At 41.0% G+C, this 26469-nt stretch overlaps 1 protein-coding gene across 1 annotated transcript in view; it reads left to right on the top strand.

Moving 5' to 3' along the window:
* si:dkey-34e4.1 (carboxyl-terminal PDZ ligand of neuronal nitric oxide synthase protein) overlaps positions 1 to 26469 on the top strand; it is a 126111-nt gene that overhangs the window by 55381 nt on the left and 44261 nt on the right. Inside the window, exons 3-9 of the mRNA XM_034192984.1 lie at positions 2556 to 2648; positions 4455 to 4513; positions 7201 to 7308; positions 8540 to 8603; positions 8796 to 8937; positions 15191 to 15355; positions 25209 to 25213. Coding sequence (XP_034048875.1) covers positions 2556 to 2648; positions 4455 to 4513; positions 7201 to 7308; positions 8540 to 8603; positions 8796 to 8937; positions 15191 to 15355; positions 25209 to 25213 — 636 coding nt within the window. The remainder of the gene's footprint in view (positions 1 to 2555; positions 2649 to 4454; positions 4514 to 7200; positions 7309 to 8539; positions 8604 to 8795; positions 8938 to 15190; positions 15356 to 25208; positions 25214 to 26469) is intronic.

Here is a 26469-nt window from a genome sequence, read left to right as displayed (position 1 = left end):
TGGAGGTCTTGATTTACTTTAAATGATCAGCCAGTTGTCATATCACATCACAGCTGACTTAAAAGGTCATAGTTTGCAGGAGGCTGCATTTGTATAGCATGTTTCCATCTAGCAGATGCTGAATGCCCTTTACCATGATGCTTCACTTTTACTTCCCTTTTGTTGCTGTTTGTCTGTGCATCATCCTTACTTTGATCCTTATTACTACACCTAGATTGCTGATTGCTTTGACACTGTAATTGGGATCACAGGAAGCAGAATCAAGAAGCAGATCTTGAACTTTAATCCTTATTGCTAAAGTTAAATGATGATTGCTTTGATCCTTTAATTAGGATCAAAGGGTTCAGGATCTATGGACACATCCTCACCTTTGATCCTTGTTAGTAAACTTAACCCTGTAATCAGGATCAAATGAATCAGTGTCAGAGGGCAATGCCTGACCTTTGATCCTTACGGGGGTACTTCAAAAAGTACTGAGCCTCACCCAGAAAGTTTCACAGGAGAAAGATTGCTCTTGCATTATTTTTCAGCACAGTCTCTCTTAATGTCAAGCTTCACTACCTCTTTGAGGAAGAAGGTCAAATTTTAAGCATCCAGACACTTTTGTTTCCAGGTGAGGCAGAGAACCTTTTGAAGTACCCTCATATTGCTAAGTTTAGATCCTGATTGCTTTGACCCTGTAGTCCGTGTCGCCGACTGAACGATCTGCCCCTAAAAATCTGTCTGCCTTTTGCATCTGCACATGCGTCATTTCGGACCACAGCAGCGTGTCTGAGACGGAGTCTCTTCACCCAAAGCAATCAAATGGATTAATGGGATTATTAACCATCAGATGATAAAGGTAAAACCTCTTAAATCATTCTAAAGTCAGTTTTAAGCAGAAACTCTATGAAATTCCGTGACGCTTTGAAATGACTGATGCACAGTGAACACATCACCTAGCAGCTCGTGTAGCTGTGGCGCTCTGATCGCTTCTGCCACCTTTTATGATGAAATAATACTGAATTTATGTGGAAATGATTGTTGTACAAAAGCTTCAGATATCTGTCGCTGAGATAGATGATGACTGGAGTGCAGTTTGAAGCAGAAATAAGGTGCTACCGCACCTTATTTCTGCTTCAAACTTTGGGGGGGACCGTTCGGTCGGTGACACCTGATTATAGGAATTAGGACCAAGGGGCAGATCTGTCAACTCCTTTGATACGTATTGGCAATAATGCTGATTGCTTTCATACTGTATTCAGAATAAAAAGAAACAGGATAAAAGGGAAGATCCGATCTTCGATCCTCATTGGTAAACTTATATCCAGATTGCTTTGACCCTATCACCAAGATCAATGCAGTCAGGGTCAAGAGGCAGAGCCTAACATTTGATCTTTATTGCAAAATTTAGGTCCTGATGCCTTTGACCGTGTAATAATGTTAAAAGGAATCAGGATTAAGTGGAAAATCTGTCTTGACTTTTTATCCTTATTGATTAGGTGGAGGTGATGGTCTAGTGGTTAAAGTGTTGGGCTTGAGTCCAGAAGATCATGGGTTCAAATCCCCACCTGACTGGAAAATCACTAAGGGCCCTTGGGCAAGGCCTTTAATCCCCTGTTGCTCCCGGTGTGTAGTGAGCGCCTTGTATGGCAGCACCCTGACATCGGGGTGAATGTGAGGCATAATTGTAAAGTGCTTTGAGCGTCTGATGCAGATGGAAAAGCGCTATATAAATGCAGTCCATTTACCATTTACTATTGATCAAGTTAGATTCTAATGTTCTTACCCTGTAATCAGGATCAAAGAAATCAAGATCAAAAGGCAGAGTCTGCCTGTCTCTTTTTGTTGCTAAAAACTTCCTGATTGATTTGACCCTGTAATCAGGATCAATGCTATAAGGCTCAATGATATTCAGAATGAAAGGAGTCAGGCTGAAAATCAAAGGCTTGTTCCACTCCTTGATCAGCATCAAAGGGCACTTTTAATTTACTTTGTTACAGGTGCCAGTATACATTCACTTACTTTCAAGCTAAACAGTTAAGTTACTTCCTGAGTGTGATTTTAGGTGCCTTGTTTAAGTCACTGAGGTGGTTACTCTCAAGGTGTCCAACCGCTGTTATTCATTCAGCTAACCAAAACCAACCAGATAATTAACGAAGGTATTGGTGCTAAGCTACTTTGAAAGTGATCCTCACATTCAGTTCCTGTTATTTTTAGGTAATCAAAAGCAGTACCAGCCTCTTGATCCAGATCAGCACCAAGAATTATTTAGCTCTTCCTTGGCCTAAGATCTACATCTCTACCGAGCTACATTTAAATTCCTTGAGCGTTTTTTTTTTTTCCAGATACCCTGCTGACTGACTAACAGAAATAAAGATAAAACCTCATTAGCAAAGGTAATGACAAGATTTGGTGTTGTCAGTCACTTATAATAGGAGTCACACTACACAAGAATTGGGGGCTTGACTTGTACTTTTAACATCCTTGTCTTTGGTCCATACTATCACACGTGTCTGTCTGTATGTCACTCTACTCTCTTATCCAGATGGATTTCTTTTACTGTGTTTTCTCAGTATGAATTCAAGGCCAAGAACATCAAGAAGAAGAAGGTCAGCATTGTGGTATCTGTGGACGGCGTCAAGGTGACGCTCAGGAAGAAGCAGAAGGTAAATATAAAGGTACATTAAAAAGTCATTTTATGACTTCTTCTATACACTCAACAAAAATATAAACGCAACACTTTTGGTTTTGCTCCTATTTTGCATGAGATGAAATCAAAGATCTAAACCTTTTTCCACATACACAATATCACCATTTCCCTCAAATATTGTTCACAAACCAGTCTAAATCTGTGATAGTGAGCACTTCTCCTTTGCTGAGATAACCCATCCCACCTCACAGGTGTGCCATACCAAGATGCTGATTAGACACCATGATTAGTGCACAGGTGTGCCTTAGACTGCCCACAATAAAAGGCCACTCTGACAGGTGCAGTTTAATCACACAGTTTTATATTTTTGTTGAGTGTACTTTTCCACCCATGCACCTCATCGGTATACACAGAAGAGTCCCATGAGGCGCTTTAGTTTATCAATAATACGAGGTCTGTCAATAAAGCAACGGTCCTTTTTATTTTTTTCAAAAACTATATGGATTTCATTCATATGTTTTTACGTCAGACATGCTTGAACCCTCGTGCGCATGCGTGAGTTTTTCCACGCCTGTCGGTGACGTCATTCGCCTGTGAGCACTCCTTGTGGGAGGAGTCGTCCAGCCCCTCGTCGGAATTCCTTTGTCTGAGAAGTTGCTGAGAGACTGGCGCGTTGTTTGATCAAAATTTTTTCTAAACCTGTGAAACACATCGAAGTGGACACGGTTCGAAAAATTAAGCTGGTTTTCAGTGAAAATTTTAACAGCTGATGAGAGATTTTGAGGTGATTCTGTCGCTTTAAGGACTTCCCACGGTGCGAGACGTCGCGCTGCGCTCTCAGCCGCCGTCGTCAGCCTGTTCAAGCTGAAAACGTCCACATTTCAGGCTCTATTGATCCAGGACGTCGTGAGAGAACAGAGAAGTTTCAGAAGAAGTCGGTTTCAGCATTTTATCTGGATATTCCACTGTTAAAGGAGATTTTTTTAATGAAAGACGTGCGGACGGGTCCGCGCGTCGGGACGCAGCCGACGCGGTGCGGCGGCACAGGAAAAACACCTCCGTGTTGATAACCATTTGTAAAATCCAGGCGGCTTTTGATGGCTTTCAGTGGAGTGAGTATATGAGAAATTGTTTAACAGCAGGACATGTTCCAACTTGTCCTTAAGGCTTTCAACAGAGGTGTTTTTCCTGTGGCGGAGCGTTGCGTCGGCTGTGAGCCGACGCGCGGACCCGTCCGCACGTCTTTCATTAAAAAAATCTCCTTTAACAGTGGAATATCCGGATAAAATGCTGAAACCGACTTCTTCTGAAACTTCTCTGTTCTCTCACGACGTCCTGGATCAATAGAGCCTGAAATGTGGAGGTTTTCAGCTTGAACAGGCTGATGACGGCGGCTGAGAGCGCTGAGCGACGTCTCGCACCGTGGGAAGTCCTTAAAGCGACAGAATCACCTCAAAATCTCTCATCAGCCGTTAAAATTTTCACTGAAAACCAGCTTAATTTTTCGAACCGTGTCCACTTCGATGTGTCTCACAGGTTTAGAAAAAATTTTGATCAAACAACGCGCCAGTCTCTCAACAACTTCTCAGACAAAGGAATTCCGACGAGGGGCTGGACGACTCCTCCCACAAGGAGTGCTCACAGGCGAATGACGTCACCGACAGGCATGGAAAAACTCACGCATGCGCACGAGGGTTCAAGCATGTCTGACGTAAAAACATATGAATGAAATCCATATAGTTTTTGAAAAAAATAAAAAGGACCGTTACTTTATTGACAGCCCTCGTATATGTTATGTCTTGATTGTCTTTCTCATACACAGAGAAAAGAATGGACATGGGATGAAAACAAGATGCTGATCATGCATGACCCCATATACAGGTCCGTTACACTTCTAAGTATGTCAACATTTAATAATAATATTGTCTAAGAAACATTATTAATGAAGGACATCAGAGAACTGATGAATACCCTGTGCACTCTCCACACTACTACATAAGTGTACAAGTAAATATACATGTCTGTAATGGTGTTTTTGACTATGTAAGACTTAATTATGAAGGTGTTCATGCCAGTCAATCGTAAATATGTTGCCGATCAATACATGCTTTAACGTAATCCATGTAGGTTTCTTGATTGTTGAGATATATAAAAATGGGGGTTTTCAGACCATGTTTTCCTTGATCTTCATCTTTGAATGAACTAGTCCAGAATTTAACCCTCTGGGGTCCAAGGGCATTTTTTGGACAGTTCACTCACCTGGCATAAATTATTTATTATTGCTGTTAACAACTCTCCCTGCATCCCACAATCAACTTTTATAAGACTGCGCAACAAAAAGGTTCAAACAATAAACACATAGACTCATTTATATTTGGTTTTATAGTGGGAGGGCTGGTGCTTTTTGGTTTATGTGCTGCCCTGAACTACCGGAGAAGTGGCAAGACGGCTGCTACCAGAACCACAACCCCTCACCTGTTTGTCATGATTAATGAGTTGAGCAAGGCAGTACAGTCTCAGACTGCGTTAACCCTTGAACTCAGACGTAAGTTGGAAAACATCTTGGAGCAAATGTGCGCAAATGAAGATGTCGGAGACCAGGGAATACTGATAAATTGAATTTGGTCGCTCAGAGGAGATGTAAATGGTGTGTCTCTGCTTAACCCTAAACATTGCAGGCTTATCAGCCTCCGAAGGTCAAAACGCCCTGCTGTTTTCCTCCAGAAGAATCTCTATGGCCTTGGTGAACCATTCGGCTACCCCTGTTATCTTTCTGCACGGTTGCTTCTCACGATCTCATTTCCCAACTTCCTCTCTCACCACTGTCTTTCTGGCTCTCTCCCACCATCTTCCCTCTCTCGCTCCTTCCCCCATTCCACATTCACTCACTCTGTCTCCCCTTTCTCTCTCTCCCTCTCTCTCTAAGACATCACAGGATAAAAAACAAGCACTTACAGTGAAGTAACCTCTGGGTGAAACTGAAAACCACAGAGATTCCTCAGAAGTTCTGTATAAAAAAAATAAACAATCCACAATTAACATCAGTAGTTATCGATCAACTGAATGAATTACCACAGCGTTTGCTCCCAGTCTGTGTGTGATTCCGTGATCTTAAAGATTTCAGTGTTGTGTGTTTTAAATCATGTATCTGTCTGTAGGAGGATTATATTCGGCAAAGTCACAACTTACTGAGGAACAGTGTGTTTTTGTGTCGTCTGAGATTATATGTATCTGTGTTCATGCACAGTGAAGAGATGTAGGTTGTGCACATTCTGTAATGTGCCTTTCAGTAATAGACTGCCATAATTAGTTCGGCTGGTTCCCAGTGGTGATGTTTTATAGCAGTGTAACTACAGATGGAGATGCAGGTCCGACTACTGCAGAGCCTCATAGCCGGACTGTAGTCAAGGACAAAACCCAGGTAGGACAGCGTAGGTGCATAGTATGGTTACAGTATATGAAGGTATTCTAGGATATATTTGCATATTCTCTGCCCTGGTAACAGCTTCGGGCTTATGCAGCAAAAATGTAGACGAGTGAGTATGTGAGTCAATCTGTCTCAGCCAGGTTGTGTCAATGATATTGCAATGGTTTCTCTTTTCATTCACACTAACTCTCAGCCATTGCTGTGTTTTCTCTCTCTCAATGTCTCTCTCTCTCTCACACACACACATTCGCATTGTTGTCAATGAAATTTGCTGCTGTGATGGAGGTTTTATGCACTGAAGGCGCTACTCTCAAATTTTCCAGATGATTTGCTGGTGCAGGCTGGGAATGATCCCAAAACCTTTCACTGATATTGTAAATTAGTGATGGCGAACTCAAAACACTGTTTTGCAACATTTTGAAACTTTTGCAACATCTTTGTGCCCAGAGTCTGCATGAAAATGAAGACATGCTGAACACTGGCACCTGTTGGACAGTTCACAATTGTGCATTTGTGTCAGATTATGAAATTAATATTGAAACGCTGCAGTCGGTGCAAAGTCTGTATGTGTACTATCATGTACATGCTTGTTCGTATAAATAATGCAAATATTTAAAGTTGTAAAAATCTGTTTATTTGAATTGCTGTTTGTCATTTTGGGATCAAATGAACAAAGTGGTGAGCTATGAAAAAATAGGCATTGCAGAGGGAATCTTATCAATCTATTTGGGGTTTAAAAAAAGACCATTCCAGTGGCCTTACCCTTTGACCCTGTGATCGTCATATCAATGGGATTGTTAACATAACTATGAAATGCTTCCATTGGCCTTGACCTCTGACCCTCAAATTAATAGACTTGGGTTTCTGTTTATTCAGACCAAGTTTGGTCACGATCACTTTTGTACAGCAGGAGTTATTGCGCTCAAACAATTAGTAGTTTGAAAAAAGCTTTGCTCTTATGTCCTTCTAAACACTGCTAACCTGTCCCAGAATTATCCTGAAATTTTCGAGTTAATTAGCCAATCAACGTGATGACAAAACCCACACAGCTTTGCTGGACTTGTGGGTAAAGTGTCCTTTGTCTTTTGAAGTTTTGATAGTAAAACCTTTAATGTCTCATTAACTTTGTCATATTTCTCAGGATTTTCTACGTGTCTCATGACTCTCAGGACTTAAAGATCTTCAGCTATATTGCACGAGACGGCTCCAGCAACTCCTTCCGATGTAATGTCTTCAAATCCAAAAGAAGGTAACGACGGCAGCGGATTGAATCAGACGGCGGTTTCATAACAAAAAACTATACCCTTATTATTGGTCTGCACCTGGATCATTGGTGGAAAAATTCACAATGTGACTGATGATGGATGCCTCGTGTCCATCTGTGGATGAAAATGTGTGAATAGCCAGGACAAAATTATCTGCAGCTGGACAAATGACAGCAAAAGAGCTGACAAATGGAAAGACAAGACTGCTGGAGTTGTTATAAAGTCAGAGCTGCAGAGGAACGGTTTCCTCACAGGAAAATGGGGGTTTTAACTCTCTTTGTCAGTGTAAAATCAGCACCATTAACAGTTCATCCACACACCTCCTGGCATGTATATAACAAATACGCTGCTACAAATGCTTTTATTGTGAAATCAGACTTTTAGGTGGAAACATTATCATGCACATGTATGGTATATTTTAGAGCCCGACCGATATATTGGCCAGCCGATATTATCGGCCGATATGAGCCCTTTTCAAAGTACTCACTATCGGCCGATATTTTCTCATAAACAGAACAGTTACTGAAATAATGTTTGTGTCGGCAGTGTAAAATGTCCTTGCACCGTTTGTCCAGTAGATGGAGCTCTGACTCCATTCAACTGAGAGCTGCTTACACCCCTGCTTAAATGTGTTCATCACCGGCCTCCATAGTTCGCTGTCACAATGCACTGATCGGCTGACAAAAGTATACAAGTAAGTTTATAAGGCTCTATATCCTTATCCTGAACCTATATCTAAGTTGCAGCAACAAGAGGTACAAGATCAGATGTATTTCACAACTCTTTTTAAGGATATGTATTTGATAATTTCACAAAGGTTTGATTCTTGATTGCATTTTTTTAACTTGAAAATTCTTCTCCGTTATAAAGTTAATCAATATGAGGACAAAGCTTCAGCTTTTAGCTCATACCTTTTTTGTTAAGGGTCCAAAAAAGAACATTTTATTCATTAAAAAAATATAACAATATCGGCTGATTTATCGGGTATCGGCATTTTTTTCATCCAAATATCTTTATCGGCATCAGCCTCAAAAAATCCATATCGGTTGGGCTCTCGTATATTGGTTCGCTGATGTTTCATTGCTCACCCCATTTGTGTCCCATTAAATAATCGATTAAACTGTCATTCAGCTGTCATACACTGTAATTATCAGCAAACTTTGGGCCGTTCTTCAGTCTGAGCTGTTTTTATCTTTCTTGCTGTAATTGTTGTAGGTGCTCTTTGGTGTCATCAATCAGCATGAATGAGAACTGTCCCATCAGCTCTGTCCATCCCTGGGTGACTCAGAGTGCACGTTTGCAGTCCATCCAGATACACATGATGCAGTTTGACAGATGAACTCATTTTGTAGCCGACAAAAACAGCTAATAACTGAAATTGTCCTGCTGTGCTATTTTGGTGGGGTGAACAGAATTTAATGCTTCTTCTGGACTTTGACCTTCAGATCTTTTTGTTCGACTCTCCTCTCAGACTCAGGCCATGCGCATTGTGCGGACGGTGGGTCAGGCCTTTGAGGTGTGTCATAAGATCAGTCTGCAGAATGCTGAGCAGGATGCAGATGGAAAGGCGGATGGAGAGAGTGACAAGTCCACAGAGGATGCCAGCGATCACGGTGAGGCCTGTATGATCTACAAAAGCAAATACAACTTGTACAGAAATGTACAGTTTGATGACTTTTTTCTGGCTTTGCTGTCATGACACCACGTTCTGTAACTTTAGCTATGAAAATGCAAAAAAAAAAAAGCCGTCTTTTTGCTCAGCAAAGAGCAGGCATGTGCTGTTTGTGTCAGATGTTCAGCTGAGAGGTAAAATATTTAATCCAAAATACTTTGTCACTCTGTTGTAAAATTATATTTTATGGATTATTTTAATGTAATTTTCTACATCAGGCACTCGTTTTTGTGCACCTTCAACTCTTTGGTGCTATTTTTTCAACATTTGTTGCTTAATATTTGTATTGCAAACCGTTTTTCTTTTTTGCTTTCAATTTTGATACTCTTTGTGCTTCTTACCCTGTGTACTGCTATACAATGCTGCTCAGTTTCCCTGAGGGCGTCTTCCCAGGCAATCAATAAAGTTCTATCTAATCTCTAATCTAATATATTTTCATTTGCATGTAATCTAGAAAATGCAGAGGCTATTGATAGATAATAGATAAATGGATGGATGGATAGAAGGACGGATGAATCAGTCTCCTCCAGTTTGTTAATACAATGATTAAAAAACAGTACGTGTTAACATCTTGTACTTCTCCAATTTAAAAGGGCAGATAATGAGGATAAACCAATTAAAATCTGTAGAAATTTGATGTACCAGATCCCATCAACCTGCCTGCCACACGCTGCATCGTCACTGGATTTTGGGTAGATGGTAGAAAATTAGGAGCAGGTGTAAATCTCAGTGAGAGCAAAAGATACCGTTACTGCACACACATTTATTAATCAGAGGAATCCAATCCACCCTGTCCTGATTGTTTAACATCGTTTACATTCTAAAATGCAACACAGTCACACATCGACACAACCCTTCAGAAAGGACTTCATATGAACGTACAAAAAGCAGACACTTCTTCTTTCTGTCTTGTTCTCTCTCAGCATATGTGTTGTTTTGAAGTTACATCTAACTTAAGATGTGCTTTTAAGATGACGATATCAACAGAGAATGTGGCATTTTATTCATTAGTGATTGTGGAATAGTTTTTGAATTCAAATTTAAATTCACCATATCAGATTTTAATTTTATCCTTTATTTAACCAGGTTAGTCTCATTGAGATCGAGCTCTCTTTTGCAAGGGAGAACTGGACTATTATAAAGTTTCCAGTTCACCTAACCTGCATGTCTTTAAATGTGGGAGGAAACCGGAGCACCCGAAGGAAACCCACGCAAACAAGGGGAGAACATCCAAACTTCACACAGAAAGGCCACAGGTGGGAATCGTTCCCATGACCTTCTTGCTGTAAAGGCGACAGTGCTAACCACAAAGCCGCCGTGATGTAGACATGAACAGTAGCCTGGTGGAATTTATTTTGGCTTTGGGACAATGTGGCCCACCAAAGCTTATTTCAAATCCAGTACATGTAGCCACGGCCAACAATGGTCCAAAATCTTTATGTCTAGAGGTCAGTATATTCCTGCTGGGTGTCACAGTGGCTTCGTGTTTGCCATCGTTACCTCACAGTGAGAAGGTCTTGGATTTGCTTCTGACCTGGTCCAGTCTGTGTGTAGTTTGAATCTTGTCCCTTGTGCCTGCGTGGGTTCCCTTCAGGTGCTCCCACGTGCTCTCACTTCCAAAGACTTGCTGGTTGGATACACACACATTTAGTATATTTTCAAACTGAAGTAATTTAGAGAAAATATCAGGTCCTGGTGGAATCTGTTTTCTGTGAATCCAGTTTAAAATCTAACCAGGCCTTATGGAAACCCCTCAGTGGCAACAACAGCAAAGGAGCCACTGTTTTATTTTTGGTAGAAAATGTTTACAGTTCATACATTTTTCAGGTTATTGCTGCTGCTTCATTTTATTGCATAAGTGACTGCATGAACAGTCAAGTAGCCTGCAGTCATACATTCATCAAGACAAAAGATTTATCACCAACCTGTCAAGGGGGCTGGGAGCACGTAAATTTAAAGGCTGCCACTAATTCTAAAAGGCTCACTGGCTTCCTGAGCCAAACACTTAACGTTTGGTCTCTGTAGGCCATAAAAAGTAATAGACAAAAATTTGCGGTACTCTCTTGGTGCATTTACACATAGGCAGGACGTGTTGCGAATGTCATATTTGCGTCATTCTTGGCACATTAATGACATTCTTAATGTGACTTAATGCACCTGAATAGGTTTCTTAATAGTGTGTGTTGGTGTGTGATATTCGTGAGTTTAGTGGAGGATGTTTTTGGCTGTCAAAAAATCTCCCACGAATGTCACACACCACCCTCATTTCACCTCATGTCAACTGAGCATGTTGATCTGCCTTGATTAGTGGTGATCCTTAATAGAGTGTGACAGCATTCTTCTCTGATGTGCGCACAATTAAACCCTGCTGCACCGCATTCAGTTTCATTGCTGCAGTATGCTGAAGAAGGACATTGATGCCAAGTCAGCTAAAAGTCTTGTTCCAATGCTCCTCAGCACGCTCCTGCAGGTGGTCCACCTGCTGCATGTGCCTGATGTTTGGGAAAATGTACGAGACGAGAGCCTCCTCTCTGTGCCACTCCATGGCACAGAGCCCAACTAAGCATGCAGTCACAAAGTTCTTCTGCTGTGGATTTTGAGGAGCAAACTGGAGTGATCTGAATTGTTCAGCAGCTGATGGATGAGTATGGGTGTGTGTGTGGAGACAATTTGCCTCATTCACAACGCGACAGAGCGTAACGATGCGCTGTTACGTGCAATAGCGTGAAACAGCGCGAACATTGTTCTTGACCATGCCTAATGGTTCCTGATAATTCTCCAGCAAGATGTGCCAGTTCCTGAGGACACCTGATGCCTCTGCCTCAAATCATCACATTTGTGATCAGCGGCCAAGAATGTATAATTCATGGCATTCGTGACTTGTCATCATTATGTGTAAACGCAGCATTAGCTGCTTTTTAAATTTTTTATATATAAACTTAATAGATGTTTTCTATTTCAAAAGTTGTCAGTGTTGTGGCAGCCAAATTTGGAGTCACTTATTACAGGAATTATTGCAGCTGTTGTTCACAGTAGAACATGGTTATGAAATTACATTTGTATTTTAACACCGAGTGTGAACATTGTTAAGTACAAATCCTTGCATTGGTGAGTCATATGGCTGCCGTTGCACTCTGGATTCTTCCCAGATAATGTTTGACCTTCCTCGTGTTCGCGACTATTACATGCCTCTTTATGGCTTAAATGAAATTGTCAAGCCTCGGTGCCTCTTTAATTTAATTCCTACAGTTGCAGCACAGATGTCCAGTTACTCAGGATTGTCAACAGGTTTTAGGACTACAGGACTATTCTCTTTGGCATCATGCAGCATTTAACCGTGGGACTAATTCCCACAGTTACAGCTAATAAGCGTCCACTTTAAGAAACAGGGGAAAATTTGTGATTGTCAGGGGCACCAGTAATCAAATAAATAATTATCCCATGTTGGATGATTAGTGGAAAGTTGGTGTGCATATTCAAGTTACGTTAGCATAGATTAGGATTGAATTAGCTAAATTAATGCATCAGTATTTGTTATTTACACATGGTGATGGTTGTAATGGAGCTGTCAGTCAAATCTTAAAGTTTCAGTTCTAGTTTCACTCTGTTTCACTTTGGATAAGCAACAAATGTGTTTTGGACAGATATTCCATCTGTTATTTTTGTGACTGGCCAATCAGGCAATAATTTCCACACAAATTCACAAATTTTTCTTGTCATCCTATCTTGTCCAAGTATGGTACAGGCCCGTAGCCAGGGGGTGTGGTAGTTGGGCAACACCCCCTTCCTTTTTTGGTAGGGGGGGGAGCTGTCCTGCATCAAGTGACTATTACAGCATGAAAAAGAATTTGGATTTTCAGATGAGAGCCCACTTAATACCGGTATCTACATGGGTGTGTACAGTCCTGATAGTTCCAGATTGAGCTTTAGTGTCAGAGCTTGTGGTGGCTTGGCACAGAAAACAGTTGGAGGCAAATGTAGACTCCCAGACATGATTGGTTTGGATGAATAGAAGGCTTTTTCTGATAAATTGGCAGGAGATTCAGTACACAGGAATTCAGATAAAGAGGCAGAGGTATCAGGCAAGGTATAAGCAGGGAAGGGGTCCAAAAAAATGCACTGAGGTCAAATACATGGCATTGAGGAGTACAGCAGGCAAAAACAGAGGCAGAATCCAAAAACAAGCAAAGTTCAGGGTTACGGTGAGGCGGAGGTCAGAGCAAACAAGCAAGGTAAAAAACAAACAAACTACAGAGCAAATAGGACATAAATAAGAGGCTGTAAAGTGAACAAAGTCAACAATCAGGTGAGGAACTGTGGGGCCATGAGGGATTAAATACTGGTGGACTAATCAGGGCATGAAATGAGGAACAGGTGTGCAGAAGGTTCTGGAATGGATGTGACTTTCAAACACTAAAGCAGGTGCAAGATTGTGAAGGGAAACGAAAGCAAAGCAGACAGGACCAAGAGAACTAAGTGACAGAAAAAACTAACGGTGAAAAATGTGACCAGCTCAAGACAATAATTAACGTGAGCAAAGCAAAAGGGGCAAAACTAAAATAACGTGACTAGTCTAAAAAGTGGAAAACAAGAGAACTACTGATTATAACCAAAACTAGAACGGCACTGATACTGTCTGAAACATAAAACCGAATACAATAAAAATTGGCAAAACAAGCTATGGGTAAAACAGAATTAAATGATGAACAGAAAACAAAACCGGTGACTACAGAATAATGCAATCAATAACTAAACAAACTTGGACAATAAGAAACTGAAGATGAATAAGAAATAAAACTAGAGAACACATAATCACTAAGAGAAGACCATAAATAAATGAATGACTACAAAATAAATGATAACCAAAGATTGAAACCTGTGACTAAAGCATAACCCAAAGAAAAGCAATAAACAGAACCAAAATATGAACAATAAATCCACAGTGGAAATTAAGCAGTGAACCCAGACATAAACCCTGAGCCGAGGCAGAACCTGACATTTAGCAGCACTGAATATGGTTTCCTTGACAATATCAGTGGCATTGTGGGTAAATGCCAGACATTAAAGCTAAAGTTGAAACTTGCCAATTATAAGTGTAGAGGTGCAATAATCATTAAGTCATTTTTAGGGTTGACCCTGCAGCAGCTCTGTAATCAACCGTTTCTGCAGCGCAAAGCGAGAACCAATGAAGCAGTGCTTTGCTCTGGTGGTTCATTGATTCTTTTATTTGCTGCTCTTAAGAAGCGGCAAGTCCGCTTCTTAACCCCTCTCAAAGCCATTAAAATATGACAATTGTGAGTCACTTTTGTGTGGATTAAAGTCACTAACTGGGACTCTTGTCTTGTTGCAGTCAAAAAATGAGAATCGTCCTCCGTTCCTTTGGCACAGCTCTAAACGCTGCGTGACTCTCTGTCGAGACAGAGTCTGGTCGGAAGTAATAACTTCAAAACAAATTGCCTCTTTAAATAAAATGACACCTACAGACAATAAACTACAATTAACTAAAACTTTTTTTTTCGCCCTCCCAAAATGAGACGTCCTGCCTTCTTTATGAATTGCATCCTGACGTGGAGCACAGCCGGCTGCAAGACCTCAGCTCAGACGTATGGAAAGACATTCATGCCAATAATGTCTGAAAGGAAATGCTTTTGACAAAAACTACAGATTTCATTTATTTCTATTTATGTCCAGAGATCAACGATCCACCATGTAGAGTTTATTATGTCCAGATTTGAAGGATCCAGTAACCAATTTCATATTTATTTACTTTAAGACTCAATAAAATGTTGTTGACAGAAAACCTATAATGCTTACTTTTAGTACACAGAAAATTCACAAGAGGTATTGGTAAGGGAATCGATAAGCAGAATCGATAATGGAATCGATATTGATAAAAGCTTATCAATACCCATCCCTAGTTGTTTTGGTTGTGAAATGAATATCATAACACTTAGCCTCCTTAGGAAAAGGCTGATTTCATTATTCCGATAGATCATCGTACTTAACCGAAATGTTAAATTCTGTTTTGCTTTTAATAAATTAAGCTGTAATGTATGTGCATTTGTGTACGTGCACTCATACTCCATACCACCCCTGCAAAAATCAATGCCCCCCACCCCAGTTACATGAGCCTGGACACTCCATTTGCTTTAGATACTGAAAATGGCACACTTTCTATCTGCATTGGTCTTCAGTTTGTAAACTGACAGGAGCAGAGCCAGGAGGTGAGGAGGTGACTAGGCACGGAGGGACACAAGAAGAAGAGACACCTCCCACTGCCACATCAGTGTGTGAAAAAGCAGTCAGTGAAATTCTCCAAAGTCTGGCTGAGCTGAATGTCCTCAAACCTGGACAGACCATTATGGTAAGACACACACACACACACACACACACACACATAGTCGGACTCATTACGGTTATTTCACAGCTGACAACAGGAAGATTCTAAGTGTTTCGATGTTTGTAGTCTTGTACTCAAGTGTCTTCTCAGTCTGTGACTTTTCCCCATGTTTTGGAGCCATAGTCGGGGATCAGACCCGAGTACCCTCCAGCTAGTGGACTGCTTATTTTTCTTAATATATTGCCAACTTTTTGTAAGTTTTGTAAGTCCCTTCGGTTGCTCCCTCGTTTGCACTTCCAAGGTCCAAATTCCAAATCCAAGGTGGATCTGCATGTTAAATTGGCACAGATTTTACACCGGCTGCCCTTCCTGACGCAACTCTGCATTACATGGAGAAATGTGGCAGGGATAGGATTTGAACCGGGAACGTCCGCACTGAAACCAACAGCACTATAACCACTTGGAATAACAAGTGGTTTTAACATTCGCTAATTAATTTTTCCAGTAACTACAAATTTCTGTGTTTTATATTACTGAGCATATTTCAAATACAAAATACTAAAATGTCATTCTGTATTTTATATTTAATCTAATACATTTCTTATTATTATAGATGCTTTTCTGTTGGGGAGGGGGGAGCATTGCCATATTCCTCTTTAGTGGCTGGCAACTACAGCATTTAAATTAGCAAGCGAAATAAATAACGGTGCCCTGACACTTGCACAACTTTGATCCTCGCACTTGCACGCACTCTGCCGTGCACGAGAGTAAACTTGTCTCAGACTCATTGTAAACCGTTGTAAACTGTGTGCGGCCTCGTGCACGTACGCAAAGAAAATTTAGAAATGTTCAAAATCTCCATCACACATTCATGATGTGAACTTCAAGTGATCATTATGCAAACAATTCAAAAACACTGCGTGTGAGTGCGAGTGATTGCATCAGCGCACCGCATCAAAGCGCAGCTCATCTGAACGATTGTAATGAGATTTTATATGTCATAAACATACTTTTACAGCTGCACATAAGAAGGAATGAACAGGCAACTGTTTTACCAAGCCAATACAATATAAACATTACGAATAATTATGGGAGTAGGTGTGTGTGTGTGTGTGTGTGTGTGTGTGTTTGTGTGTTTGCAGTACTTATGGCCCAGGGGGGAGAAGCTTTTTATCAGCCTTTTTTAAATTAGAATTATTTACAGTTCTCCCGGGAGCTCTTGTGCAACCTGTCCCCGTCGGAGTCAGTACCTCAGGTGACAGCTCTGTCAGCTTCTGTTGTCCCCAAATTAGGTCTGGGAGCATGTGATGGTGTTGTGCATCACTGGCTCCACCACACCACTTAACTGCCCTGGGTCCTGAATAGAAACCAACCAGGCAGACAACTACTCCATCCCTACAGCTCAAAAACAACCATCAATCTGCCACAGCCAGGTGAAGCATGGGAGTGCCTCTGGCTTCTCCAGCTGCCGAGCCCCTCAGTGCTGACCTGCATGCTGAATCATGCAACTGATGCATCTCATCCGAGTCTCCATCTTCTTTAACACAAAGTCCTTGCAATGATACCCAAGGATCCTGTGAAGAGACCCGGTACCAAAGACATTCATTCAGTCACTGCCTTAGATAACAGGTTAGTGTACAAGTCTCACAACCTTTGCTCTCCTGCAAAATGATTGGAATCACCAAACCCTGACCAGCGACCTCATGACTCCATAGGTTTTTTCCATGGATCTCTCCATCTCCACGACTGAAGTCTCTGTGCCATTTTATTTCAACAATGGACCTGTGGTATTTTTGCTGCTCAAACTGCATCAAGAGACATTTTCTCTTCATAAAAGATTGCAGCAGAATAACACTACAAAATGCACTTTTTACCTCTGTGTTTTTCTCCCTCAGACTCTACAGCTGCCCCTTCTACAGAGTTCATGGACGTTAAGTAACAACTCCTCAGTCTGATTGTTGTTGCCTATCAAAACAGCTAAAGATTTGTGTTTAAACTTCCTTAACATTTTAACATCCCTTCACTGAATGAGCAAAGTGACTGATGCATCCCCAAAATACTATCTGTGAGGACATTTTGGACCTGGTGATTCATCTATTAGAAAACTCCTGCATTGCAAAAAAATGTGCTTTTCTGAGTATTATGTTAAAGTAAATTTTGTAAAAAAAAAAACAAAAACAAAACAGAACATGTTTCACAAAAAAAAATGAGTCTGTGTGGGTTTTGTCTTATGACCAGAGCCCTGTCATATCCAGGTTATTATTGTATTTGCTGCTTTGTAACTTTCTGAACCCACTCTCTTTTTCCATCCTTACGATTTATTTTTTTTTTTTCATATTGGACAATAATTGTTGCAAACGCTAAATGCATTTCTGGGTGCTTTCTTACACTTACAGTGTATCCAGAAAGTATTCACATTGCATCAATTTTCCACATTTTTTATGTTACAGCCTTATTCCAAAATTAAGTAAATTCATTTTTCCCATTTTTCTACTCACAACACACAAGTACATAAGTATTCGCACCCTTTGTTCAGTACTTTGTTGATGTACCTTTGGCATCAATTACAGCCTCGAGTCTTCTTGAATATGATGCCACAAGCTTGGTGCACCTATCTTTGGGCAGTTTTGCCTATTCCTCTTTGCAGCACCTCTCAATATCCATCAGGTTGGATGTGGAGCGTCTGTGCACAGACAATTCAGATCTCACCAATGCAGAGATCTGGGCTCTGGCTGGGTCACTCAAGGACATTCACAGAGTTGTCCTGAAGCCACTCCTTTGATATCTTGTCTGTGTGCTTAGGGTCATTGTCCTGCTGAAAGATGAACTGTCGACCCAGTTTGAGGTCAAGAGCGCTCTGGAGCAGGTTTTCATCCAGGATGTCTCTGTACATTGATGCATTCATCTTTCCCTCAATCCTAACCAGTCTCTCAGTTCCTGTCACTAAAAAACATCCCCACAGCATGATGCTACCACCACCATGCTTTCTGGTTTCCTTCAAACTTGAGACCTGGCATTCACGCCAAAGAGTTCAATCTTTGTCTCATCAGACCAGACAGTGTTGTTTCTCATGGTCTGAGAGTCCTTCAGGTGCCTTTTGACAAACTCCAGGTGGGCTGCCATGTGCCGTTTACTAAGGAGTGTCTTCTGTCTGGCCACTCTACCATACAGACCTGATTGGTGGATTACTGCAGATGGTTGTCCTTCTGGAAGGTTCTCCTCTCTCCACAGAGGAATGCTGGAGCTCTGACACAGTGACCATTGAGTTGTTGGTCACCTCCCTGACTAAGGTCCGTCTCCCCTGATCACTCACTTTAGATGGGCGGCCAGCTCTAGGAAGAGTCCTGGTGGATCTGAATTTCTTCCACTTGTGGATGATGGAGGCCACTGTGTTCATTGGGACCTTCAAAGCAGCAGAAATGTTTCTGTACCCGTTCCCAGATTTGTGGCTCGAGACAGTGCTGTCTCAGCAGTCTACAGACTATTCCTTTGACTTTATGCTTGGCTTGTGCTCTGACATACACTGTCAACTGTGGGACTTTATATGTAGACAGGTGTGTGTCTTTCCAGATCATGTCCAATCAACTGAATTTACCCCAGGTCGACGCCAATTAAGCTGTACAAAAATCTCAAAAAAATCATCGGAGCCAGCCTGCCCTCCATCCAGGACTTATGGCAGTCCAAGACCAGGAAGCGAGCTGGTCTGCAAAATCTATTTAAGCATAAAAATACAAAAAGAAAAAATAATATAGCACCTTCAACTGGACCACAGACTAAAACAGTTAAATGTGGTCTATTAAACATTAGGTCTCTCTCTTCTAAGTCCCTGTTAGTAATGACATAATAATTGATCAACATATTGATTTATTCTGCCTTACAGAAACCTGGTTACAGCAGGATGAATATGTTAGTTTAAATGAGTCAACACCCCCGAGTCACACTAACTGCCAGAACGCTCGTAGCACGGGCCGAGGCGGAGGATTAGCAGCAATCTTCCATTCCAGCTTATTTATTAATCAAAAACCCAGACAGATCTTTAATTCATTTGAAAGCTTGACTCTTAGTCTTGTCCATCCAAATTGGAAGTCCCAAAAACCAGTTTTATTTGTTGTTATCTATCGTCCTCCTGGTCGTTACTGTGAGTTTCTCTGTGAATTTTCAGACCTTTTGTCTGACTTAGTGCTTAGCTCAGATAAGATAATTATAGTGGGCGATTTTAACATCCACACAGATGCTGAGAATGACAGCCTCAACACTGCATTTAATCTATTATTAGACTCAATTGGCTTTGCTCAAAATGTAAATGAGTCCACCCACCACTTTAATCATATCTTAGATCTTGTTCTGACTTATGGTATGGAAATTGAAGACTTAACAGTATTCCCTGAAAACTCCCTTCTGTCTGATCATTTCTTAATAACATTTACTCTGATGGACTACCCAGCAGTGGGGAATAAGTTTCATTACACTAGAAGTCTTTCAGAAAGCGCTGTAACTAGGTTTAAGGATATGATTACTTCTTTATGTTCTCTAATGCCATATACCAACACAGTGCAGAGTAGCTACCTAAACTCTGTAAGTGAGATAGAGTATCTCGTCAATAGTTTTACATCCTCATTGAAGACAACTTTGGATGCTGTAGCTCCTCTGAAAAAGAGAGCTTTAAATCAGAAGTGCCTGACTCCGTGGTATAACTCACAAACTCGCAGCTTAAAGCAGATAACCCGTAAGTTGGAGAGGAAATGGCGTCTCACTAATTTAGAAGATCTTCACTTAGCCTGGAAAAAGAGTCTGTTGCTCTATAAAAAAGCCCTCCGTAAAGCTAGGACATCTTACTACTCATCACTAATTGAAGAAAATAAGAACAACCCCAGGTTTCTTTTCAGCACTGTAGCCAGGCTGACAAAGAGTCAGAGCTCTATTGAGCCGAGTATTCCTTTAACTTTAACTAGTAATGACTTCATGACTTTCTTTGCTAATAAAATTTTAACTATTAGAGAAAAAATTACTCATAACCATCCCAAAGATGTATTGTTATCTTTGGCTGCTTTCAGTGATGCCGGTATTTGGTTAGACTCTTTCTCTCAGATTGTTCTGTCTGAGTTATTTTCATTAGTTACTTCATCCAAACCATCAACATGTCTATTAGACCCCATTCCTACCAGGCTGCTCAAGGAAGCCCTACCATTATTTAATGCTTCGATCTTAAATATGATCAATCTATCTTTATTAGTTGGCTATGTACCACGGGCTTTTAAGGTGGCAGTAATTAAACCATTACTTAAAAAGCCATCACTTGACCCAGCTATCTTAGCTAATTATAGGCCAATCTCCAACCTTCCTTTTCTCTCAAAAATTCTTGAAAGGGTAGTTGAAAAAAAAAAAAAAACTGATCATCTGCAGAGGAATGGTCTATTTGAAGAGTTTCAGTCAGGTTTTAGAATTCATCATAGTACAGAAACAGCATTAGTGAAGGTTACAAATGATCTTCTTATGGCCTCAGACAGTGGACTCATCTCTGTGCTTGTTCTGTTAGACCTCAGTGCTGCTTTTGATACTGTTTACCATAAAATTTTATTACACAGATTAGAGCATGCCATAGGTATTAAAGGCACTGCGCTGCGGTGGTTTGAATCATATTTATCTAATAGATTACAATTTGTTCATGTAAATGGGGACTCTTCTTCGCAGACTAAGGTTAATTATGGAGTTCCACAAGGTTCTGTGCTAGGACCAATTTTATTCACTTTATACATGCTTCCCTTAGGCAGTATTATTAGACGGCATTGCTTAAATTTTCATTGTTACGCAGATGATACCCAGCTTTATCTATCCATGAAGCCAGAGGACACACACCAATTAGCTAAACTGCAGGATTGTCTTACAGACATAAAGACATGGATGACCTCTAATTTCCTGCTTTTAAATTCAGATAAAACTGAAGTTATTGTACTTGGCCCCACAAATCTTAGAAACATGGTGTCTAACCAGATCCTTACTGTGGATGGCATTACCCTGACCTCTAGTAATACTGTGAGAAATCTTGGAGTCATTTTTGATCAGGATATGTCATTCAAAGCGCATATTAGAGGGAGCGTGCAATTGGCATGCTGACAGCAGGAATGTCAACCAGAGCTGTTGCTCGTGTATTGAATGTTCATTTCTCTACCATAAGCCGTCTCCAAAGGCATTTCAGAGAATTTGGCAGTACATCCAACCAGCCTCACAACCGCAGACCACGTGTAACCACACCAGCCCAGGACCTCCACATCCAGCATGTTCACCTCCAAGATCGTCTGAGACCAGCCACTCGGACAGCTGCTGAAACAATCGGTTTGCATAACCAAAGAATTTCTGCACAAACTGTCAGAAACCGTCTCAGGGAAGCTCATCTGCATGCTCCTCGTCCTTATTGGAGTCTCGACCTGACTCCAGTTCGTCATCGTAACCGACTTGAGTGGGCAAATGCTCACATTCGCTGGCATTTGGCATGTTGGAGAGGTGTTCTCTTCACGGATGAATCCCGGTTCACACTGTCCAGGGCAGATGGCAGACAGCGTGTGTGGCGTCGTGTGGGTGAGCGGTTTTCTGATGTCAATGTGGTGGATCGAGTGGCCCATGGTGGCGGTGGGGTTATGGTATGGGCAGGCATCTGTTATGGACAAAGAACACAGGTGCATTTTATTGATGGCATTTTGAATGCACAGAGATACCGTGACGAGATCCTGAGGCCCATTGTTGTGCCATACATCCAAGAACATCACCTCATGTTGCAGCAGGATAATGCACGGATGGCCCCATGTTGCAAGGATCTGTACACAATTCTTGGAAGCTGAAAATGTCCCAGTTCTTGCATGGCCGGCATACTCACCGGACATGTCACCCATTGAGCATGTTTGGGATGCTCTGGACCGGCGTATACGACAGCGTGTACCAGTTCCTGCCAATATCCAGCAACTTCGCACAGCCATTGAAGAGGAGTGGACCAACATTCCACAGGCCACAATTGACAACCTGATCAACTCTATGCGAAGGAGATGTGTTGCACTGCATGAGGCAAATGGTGGTCACACCAGATACTGACTGGTATCCCCCCCCCAATAAAACAAAACTGCACCTTTCAGAGTGGCCTTTTATTGTGGACAGTCTAAGGCACACCTGTGCACTAATCATGGTGTCTAATCAGTATCTTGATATGGCACACCTGTGAGGTGGGATGGATTATCTCAGCAAAGGAGAAGTGCTCACTATCACAGATTTAGACTGGTTTGTGAACAATATTTGAGGGAAATGGTGATATTGTGTATGTGGAAAAAGTTTTAGATCTTTGAGTTCATCTCATACAAATGGGAGCAAAACCAAAAGTGTTGCGTTTATATTTTTGTTGAGTGTACATGCCCGTGCATAGAGATTGCAGCTCAAACCGGAGTCAAATTCTTTGTATTCTTGTGGATACAAGGCTATTCTGATTCTGATTTTGATTCGTGTGATCAGTGGAAACAGGATGCACCTGCATTTTGAGCTTCATGGTAAAGGATGTAAATACTTATGTAAATGTGATTCCTTAGTTTTTAATATTTTTCATAAATTCGCAAGAATCTAAAAATAAATAAATAAATAAATACTTTTTCACATTGTCATTATGGGGTATTGTGTGTACAATTTTGAGGGGAAAAAATGATTTTCATCCATTTTGGAATAAGGCTGTAACATAAAAAAATGTGGAAAAAGTGAACTACTGTGACTATTTTCCAGCTGTACTGTACATCAATTCTTGTCACATTCGCATAATTCTTTTCTTTTTTCTGTCACAGCTGCAGTGAACAATTGTCACTAACGGGGAGACAACAGCAATATTTTAGATACAGCAGATTTTGCTGCAGATTCCTAGTGACCTCACAGCTACAGGACCTATCCTTGGCCCTGCCTTGACTTACTGCTTTGGCTATCCAAATATTTTGATGACGTCATCTTAGTGTACTGCTGCCAAATACCCGACACACACACACGCACGCACACATTTTGGAATACAGTGTAGTGCTGTGTCATCTCCTGCAGCACCTGAGCTGGTCAGTGTCTGCAGCTCTCAGCTTCAGATTAGTCTGCATATTCCTCTACACACATCCTACTGTGTGTACAATAAGTTGGTCGGTGTGATGAGGTAACAAATGGTTCAGTGTGATTGGATGTTACGTTTCATTAATATTTTGACTATTGCAGAAAACTTTTTAAACACTATATGTCACAGCATATTTCTTTGAATTTGTCACCAGAATAGCTGTGCATGACAGTTTTCTCATCCACTCTGTTGACACTATGAGTGAGCAGAAGAAGAGCGAGATTTAATTGGAGAACCTGAATATTCTCACTGACACTGAAGGGGGGAGGATTAACTCCCCCCACACTCCCGAAAAAAGAAATCCTTTGATTTTTTTTTTTTATGTATGAAACGTAGCCAGGAGCCCATTGAGACGTTCACAAACATCTGTTCTATGGAGATAAGCACAGAGCAAGAGATGGAAAGAATGAAAGAAGAGGAGGGGGAGGGATGGATTAGGATAAAGGGGAAGAGGACTGTCCAAAAGCTACATTACAGACGACACACAAGGTGGCGGTTGGGTTGTGTGGAAGTCAAACTGACAATCCTCTGTCTCAGATGAACTGTAAGGAACCGAGCCAAATGTGCAGGGCTCCCTCCAGAGGCCTGACGTCAAAGTTATAATATGCAGCCTGTTGGTGATCGCACTGTCATCATTTCAATTTCAATTTATTTCAATTTATTTTCATTTATATAGCACTAATTCAAATCAAATCAATTTTATTTATATAGTGCCAAATCACAACAAACAGTCGCCCCAAGACGCTTTATATTGTAAGGCAAAAGCCATACAATAATTACAGAAAACCCCAACGGTCAAAACGACCCCCTGTGAGGAAGCACTTGACGACAGTGGGAAGGAAAAACTCCCTTTTAACAGGAAGAAACCTCCAGCAGAATCAGGCTCAGGGAGGGGCAGTCTTCTGCTGGGACTGGTTGGGGCTGAGGGGAGAGAATCAGGAAAAAGACATGCTGTGGAGGGGAGCAGAGATCAATCACTAATGATTAAATGCAGAGTGGTGCATACAGAGCAAAAAGAGAAAGAAACACTCAGTGCATCATGGGAACGCCCCAGCAGTCTAAGTCTATAGCAGCATAACTAAGGGATGCTTCAGGGTCACCTGATCCAACCCTAACTATAAGCTTTAGCAAAAAGGAAAGTTTTAAGCTTAATCTTAAAAGTAGAGAGGGTGTCTGTCTCCCTGATCCGAATTGGGAGCTGGTTCCACAGGAGAGGAGCCTGAAAGCTGAAGGCTCTGCCTCCCATTCTACTCTTAAAAATCCTAGGAACTACAAGTAAGCCTTTATGTCTGAGAGCAAAGCGCTCTATTGGGATGATATGGTACTATGAGGTCCCTAAGATAAGATGGGACCTGATTATTCAAAACCTTATAAGTAAGAAGAAGAATTTTAAATTCTATTCTAGAATTAACAGGAAGCCAATGAAGAGAGGCCAATATGGGTGAAATATGCTCTCTCCTTCTAGTCCCCGTCAGTACTCTAGCTGCAGCATTTTGAATTAACTGAAGGCTTTTCGGGGAAGTTTTAGGACAACCTGATAATAATGAATTACAATAGTCCAGCCTAGAGGAAATAAATGCATGAATTAGTTTTTCAGCATCACTCTGAGACAAGACCTTTCTAATTTTAGAGATATTGCGCAAATGCAAAAAAGCAGTCCTACATATTTGCTTAATATGTGCATTGAAGGACATATCCTGATCAAAAATGACAAGATTTCTCACAGTATTACTAGAGGTCAGGGTAATGCCATCCAGAGTAAGGATCTGGTTAGACACCATGTTTCTAAGATTTGTGGGGCCAAGTACAATAACTTCAGTTTTATCTGAATTTAAAAGCAGGAAATTAGAGGTCATCCATGTTTTTATGTCTGTAAGACAATCCTGCAGTTTAACTAATTGGTGTGTGTCCTCTGGCTTCATGGAACCTTGTGGAACTCCATAATTAACCTTAGTCTGTGAAGAAGATTCCCCATTTACATGAACAAATTGTAATCTATTAGATAAATATGATTCAAACCACCGCAGCGCAGTGCCTTTAATACCTATGGCATGCTCTAATCTCTGTAATAAAATTTTATGGTCAATAGTATCAAAAGCAGCACTGAGGTCTAACAGGACAAGCACAGAGATGAGTCCACTGTCTGAGGCCATAAGAAGATCATTTGTAACCTTCACTAATGCTGTTTCTGTACTATGATGAATTCTAAAACCTGACTGAAGTTCTTCAAATAGACCATTCCTCTGCAGATGATCAGTTAGCTGTGTTACAACTACCCTTTCAAGAATTGTTGAGAGAAAAGGAAGGTTGGAGATTGGCCTATAATTAGCTAAGATAGCTGGGTCAAGTAATGGTTTAATTACTGCCACCTTAAAAGCCTGTGGTACATAGCCAACTGATAAAGATAGATTGATCATATTTAAGATCGAAGCATTAATTAATGGTAGGGCTTCCTTGAGCAGCCTGGTAGGAATGGGGTCTAATAGACATGTTGATGGTTTGGAGGAAGTAACTAATGAAAATAACTCAGACAGAACAATCGGAGAGAAAGAGTCTAACCAAATACCAGCATTACTGAAAGCAGCCAAAGATAACGATATGTCTTTGGGATGGTTATGAGTAATTTTTTCTCTAATAGTTAAAATTTTATTAGCAAAGAAATTCATGAAGTCATTACTAGTTAAAGTTAAAGGAATACTCGGCTCAATAAAGCTCTGACTCTTTGTCAGCCTGGCTACAGTGCTGAAAAGAAACCTGGGGTTGTTCTTATTTTCTTCAATTAGTGATGAGTAGAAAGATGTCTTAGCTTTACGGAGGGCTTTTTTATAGAGCAACAGACTCTTTTTCCAGGCTAAGTGAAGATCTTCTAAATTAGTGAGACGCCATTTCCTCTCCAACTTACGGGTTATCTGCTTTAAGCTGCGAGTTTGTGAGTTATACCACGGAGTCAGGCACTTCTGATTTAAGGCTCTCTTTTTCAGAGGAGCTACAGCATCCAAAGTTGTGCTCAATGA

Source organism: Thalassophryne amazonica, chromosome 17 (genome assembly GCF_902500255.1).
Source record: "Thalassophryne amazonica chromosome 17, fThaAma1.1, whole genome shotgun sequence".
Taxonomy (NCBI): domain Eukaryota; kingdom Metazoa; phylum Chordata; class Actinopteri; order Batrachoidiformes; family Batrachoididae; genus Thalassophryne; species Thalassophryne amazonica.
This window is presented reverse-complemented; position numbering and strand designations above follow the sequence as displayed.